Here is a 5467-nt window from a genome sequence, read left to right as displayed (position 1 = left end):
GTGTAGGTTCACGTGTGTGTCTGTGTGTATGTGTATGCATACGTAGGGAGTGTAGGTTCACGTGTGTGTCTGTGTGTATGTGTATGCATACGTAGAGAGTGTAGGTTCATGTGTGTGTCTGTGTGTACAAGTGTATATGGAGGCCAGGCGTGGGTATTGTTCCTCTGGCATTGTCTGCCCTTTCTTTTATTTTCATGTTCTTTCTTTCTTTTATTTTATTTTGGACATGGAATCTTCCACAGTCTAGGAGCTCACTGAATAATAGGCTAGGCGGTCTCCCCAGCCTTTGCTTTCTGGTCTTAGACTTTGTCTTCCATCTTTCTTCTTAAACCACCTATGCATGTTTAAAGACAATCTACCTGTATTTTCTGGACAGATGTTGACTTCTCAGTAGTTCAGGGGCTGTGCTATAGTGGTTCGTTCTGTGCATATCAAACTGAGAGGACAGTTGGATTTGCTACATCTGTGTTTCCCAAAAATCTTTGTGTTGGTGATGATATAAAGTCTAACACTCGGAAAAAGCACACACCTTTAATCCCAGCACCAAGTAGACAAAGGCAGGTGGATCTCTGAGTTTAAGACCAGCCTGGTCTACAGAGTGAGTTCCAGCACAGCCAAGACTACACAGAGAAACCCTGTGTTGGTAGAAAAAGATCTAACAGATTAAGAACTACTATACTTAGGCTAGAAATACAGTGCAGTTGGTAAAGTGCTCGGCATAAAATGATATGGTAGGATATACCTGTAATCTCAGTGTGAAGTTGGAGTCCTGAGGAAAGAGCTCAAGGTCATCTTCAGATACAAAGTGAGTTTGAGACTAGGCTGGACTATGTGAGATCCTACCTCAAAAAAAAAAAAAAAGGAAGAAAGACAAAAATAAGCAACAGCTTGTTCAGATAGGCAGTACATATTCATTAGTCCGGGGAGTTTTTCCTGCCCCATCTTGACTGCTCCGTTTCTCTCCATCTCAGCCGCTTCCTGAGAAGTTTGTGGTGAAAGGGGTCGTGGATCGTTTCTCGGAAGAGTTTGTGGAGACCAGAAGAAAAGCTCTGGATAAATTCCTAAAAAGGATTACAGATCACCCTGTGCTCTCTTTCAATGAACACTTCAATGTCTTCCTCACTGCTAAGGTACGGGCAGAATTTTGTGTATTTCTCTGTAAATGATTATTATTGGGCTCCTCAAACCACTGCTTTGCTCTTTCGCAAGCTGCTTCTGTGAGTGGTGCCCTGAGGTGGGCATCATAAGGTCTTCGACTTTGGGTGCCCGCGGCATTAGCATGTTTTCTGTTTTAGAATCCTAGAGGAGGCCAGGCTGCCCCTTTGTCTTAGCAATAGAAGTCAGAATTTTTACTTGCCAGAAACAGAAGTGTCCTGTAGATGCTTCTTGGCAGTGTTAGTAGGTGAGGCTTACCAACAATAGGTACAAAAGCGGAAGGATAGTGTCCTTCGGGGCTGGAAGGATGCTTCATTAGATTAGGTATTGGCCACAGAAGCCTCAGGAGCCAAATCTTCTTTCCAGGACCCACATAAGCGTGGAAAGACCCAGCTCCACAGGGTTACCCTCTGACCTCCGCATGCCACCCACATACCAAGGTACACATACACACACTCAAAGTAACGCATTATAAAAGTATTCTCCATAAGAACCTGTTGTACACACAAAGGTCCAGGAATGTTAAACAAGCAGAGGCTTCTTCTCAAAGGAAGAATTACCTGTTTTCCACCCAGAAGGCTGAACGTGGACACTGTTAACAACCTGGTGACCGTTTTACTGTCTGTGGAGGCAGATCTCACCCACTGTCTTAGGGTTTCTGTTGCTGTGACACAACACCATGACCGTAGCAGCTCTTATAAATGAAAACATTTAATTGGGGGTAGCTCACTTACAGTTTCAGGGGTTTAGTCCAGATGGGGTGGCATGCAGGCAGACAGAGCGATGGAGCTGAGAGTCCATTAGCAACCGGAAGTTGATTGAGATATTGGGTGGTATCTTGAGCATAGGAAATCCCAAAACCTGCCCCCACAGTGATACACTTCCTCCAACAAGGCAGTATCTGCTCTAACAAACCACACCTAGTAGTACCTCTCCCTGTGAGATTATGGGGGCCAATTACATTCAAACTACCACACCTACCTTTTGCTATAAAGGCAGACCTCACCCATATCACCCAAAATGTTTATCCCAGACACTTCCCTCCCTAGAACATTATCTTTAGCTCTCAGTTAATAGAACCCATCCTTAGGAGAGATGTTACGTGTACTTTATGGCCTCTATGCTACCTTGGTCAGAGACCACAATAGATTCTAGGCCTTTTCGTTGTAGAGCCAGCCCTCACGGTCACATGTGCTTGGCAAAGGAGTTTCTATGTAGTCACATCTTAAGCTCTATTGTGGACCTGGAATTGGAATGATTGTTGCCTGAAAACTTTTTCCCAAACTGTACTGTGTTTTAAATATGCTGACAGTGAACCACCTGGCCTGAGACTCCCCAGGTCTGATCCAGACTGACGAAGTTAATCTGAGCCGAGTTTTCTTTCTCACCTCTTCCCTGCCTTGATACCTTCGGGCCCCCTCAAGAGCCCCTCAAGGAATAGCTGTAGCTTCATTTCTCAGCCGAGGGAACTGAAGGTCAGAGATTCAGCCTGTTCATTTGGCATCTCTAGGACTTGAAACTGGGTCCTGTGGCTCCTAAGGCCTGATTCCCATCTGTACCACAAGGCCTGGACATTGCTTGCTGTTGGCAGAACTGACCTGAAATCCGAGGCTCCAGAGCATGTGTCACTCTCCCTAGCCATCCCAGTTAGCTCCCTGCATTCACGCCAGATGTAGAACGCTCTAATGACAAGGGTGTTGAGGTCTAAGTACTGTCCGTTCCACGCTGTTAAAGTTGCAGATGCATGTGTGCAGATGGCAACTGCTAAAATTTAAGCCTTCTGGAAGAGTTTGTTTTCCACTCATGGAAACTTTCTGGCAAAGTCCTCTAAGCTTTTTTTTTTAACTTCCATGGATAGCAACCCATACAACAGCTCCCCCTACAGACTGAACATGTTTGATGTAAGCATTTCTCAGTGTACTAGTACTTGGGTATGGTTCTTCCAAAGTGCACGTCAGTTCTCAGGGTGCAGGTCCTTTGTCCAGAAGCCCCAGGCTGTCCTCATTACTGAGTGTAGTGTGGGAGGGTTGGGTCTGATTCCTGTTCCTCAGGAGTCTGCGTGCAGAATGAGTGGGAGATCCTGTCTTGGAGAGAGATGAACTGAGAGTTCTGGGCTCACCAGTGTGACAAACCCTGACCCATGTGACTGAGTGCAGGAGAGCAACCCTTAAACAGTTCTGCCTGGACAAGGTGTGGTGCACACTTGGGAGGTAGAAGCACAAGGACTGGGACAGGGTCGTCCTCGCTTACATGGTGAATTGAAGACCAGCCTGGGATACATGAGCCCCTTTCTGAAGAAACAGAGAAGAAAGCCAGAACCAAAACAAACTGCAAGCCCATTTTAGTGTCACTTGCCAAACTAAACACACCAAATAGCCCGTTTGTTTGGGTTTTTGTGGGGGTTTTTTGGTTGTTGTTGTTTGTTTTTTCTAAGACTGGGTTTCTCTGTGTAGCTTTGAAGCCTGTCTTGGAACTCGCTTTGTAGACCAGGCTGGCATCAAACTCACAGAAGTCCTCCTGCCTCTGCTTCCCGAGTGCTGGGATTAAAGGTGTGCGCTATCACACCCAGAAACCCATCTTTTCTTTTGAACTGTGATAAACTACATATGGTGTTAACCCTTTCTGAGTGGCCAGGCCAGGTTGCTATGCCAACACTCTCCAGAACTCTCCAGTCTTCCAAATCTGAAACTCTACTCCTGAGACAAGAGCTGCTTCTCTCCATGTCACTCTTGTATGAAACTGTTGTGTGAAGAGTTGTCAGCAAACATCTGTTCCTCCCCCAGACAGGACACCAATGACTCCAAGGTCATGATTTCTCCAAAGCCAAGCTCCACAACCAGTGGGTTCCCGGAGCTTTGTTTACAGAGCCTGGGGAAGGAGTAGATACAGGAGAAAGCAGACTGTAACCACCACACCACACAACAGTCTCACTCCAGTGAATTTCCCTGTAGCTACGTGGATCAGTACTCCCTCCTGTTAAGCTGACTCCGACCACAGAGGGGACTACCTACTGCTGAGAGGAGGTCGGGGAAGGAGTGACTGGGGTCTCAGTTAAGGGCTTGATGATCTTCCTTCTATGATTAGCAACAGGCCTGACCTGGGTGTCACGGCTGTCAGTTAACCTGGGAAGGCAGTGTCTTAGAGCAGGGAGTATGTCTGAGTCCATAGATGAGCATTTGCACAGACAACCCTCTTGGTGATGACATGCCCTTATCCCAAACTAGACATGTCACCAAGACGAAGCCTGTGGTGCTGGGAGGGTGTGAGGAAGCTCAGTGGGCTGGGTTTGGGCTGTACCCAATAGGTACCACTAATAATTTCATCCACTTGGTAGTTGACTTACCTGCGGCACATGAACTCAGCAACAGTGAGGCTTCAGTGACAGTCGTGAGGAAGTCTGGTGCCTTTGGGAATGTCAGGACGTCAGGATAGGAGATGGAAGCTTTAGAATATTCTCCCAATTGCCTGACTGAGATAGAGAGGTGCTAGAGGGAATTACTGTTGTTCTCAGGTGGGCATGGGCACTCTTGTCGTTCACCAGGTATTGGTTCTTTACAGGTCAGGTCATGAGAAAGCCATAGCCTAGCTCTACCCTCCCCCCATGAACTGGGGGTGATTGTTCTGTTTGTGTAGTGGTATGGATGAGCAAGAGACACCAGCACCTTCTGTAAACCCATCTCTGAAAGTAATGCAGGACAGCCTAAGATACATTTCAGTAATGGGAACAGGCTTGTTCCCCGATGGGCTCGTTACACTTCCGGTTTTGTTACTGTTTTAAGACGGGGTCTTTGGTGGTTTGAATAAGAGTGGCCCACATTGGTTCCTGTATTTGAATGCTTGGTCATCAGAGTGAGAAGGATCGGGAGGTGTGGCCTTGTTCTGGGAGGTGTGTCACTGGAGGTAGGCTAGAGATTTCAAAAGTCCACACCAGGTCCAGTGGTCTGTCAGTCTGTTTGAGCCGCCCTGCCCAATAAATCAGGATTTCTCTCCTCTCTTGCCCTCCCCTTCTCTCCCTCTCTGCCAGTGGATCAGGATGTAGCTCTCAGCTACTTTTCCAGCACCAAGCATACTGCCATGTTCCCTGCTATGACAATGGACTAAACATCAGAAATTGTAAGCAGGTTCCAATTAAATGCTTTCTTTTATAAGAGTTGCCTTAGTCTCTTCACAGCAATGGAGCAGTGACCATAATAGGGTCTCTCTTTGTAGCCCATGCTAGCTCAAACTCCTGATCCTCATCTCTTAGCCTCACAAGTGCTGGAATGATGGGCATGCACCACCGGCTCAGATCTAAGAGCTTTTGTTTGTTTGT

General features: G+C 46.8%; 1 protein-coding gene across 1 annotated transcript in view; it reads left to right on the top strand.

Annotated features, from left to right (window-relative positions):
* Nucleotides 1-5467, top strand: part of Snx30 (sorting nexin family member 30) — a 115075-nt gene that overhangs the window by 86062 nt on the left and 23546 nt on the right. The window contains exon 4 of the mRNA XM_005352640.3: nt 972-1130. Coding sequence (XP_005352697.1) covers nt 972-1130 — 159 coding nt within the window. The remainder of the gene's footprint in view (nt 1-971; nt 1131-5467) is intronic.

Source organism: Microtus ochrogaster, chromosome 10 (assembly GCF_000317375.1).
Source record: "Microtus ochrogaster isolate Prairie Vole_2 chromosome 10, MicOch1.0, whole genome shotgun sequence".
In the NCBI taxonomy this organism is placed as follows: domain Eukaryota; kingdom Metazoa; phylum Chordata; class Mammalia; order Rodentia; family Cricetidae; genus Microtus; species Microtus ochrogaster.
Note: the sequence above shows the minus strand (reverse complement) of the source record. Positions and strands in the feature narration are given on the sequence as shown.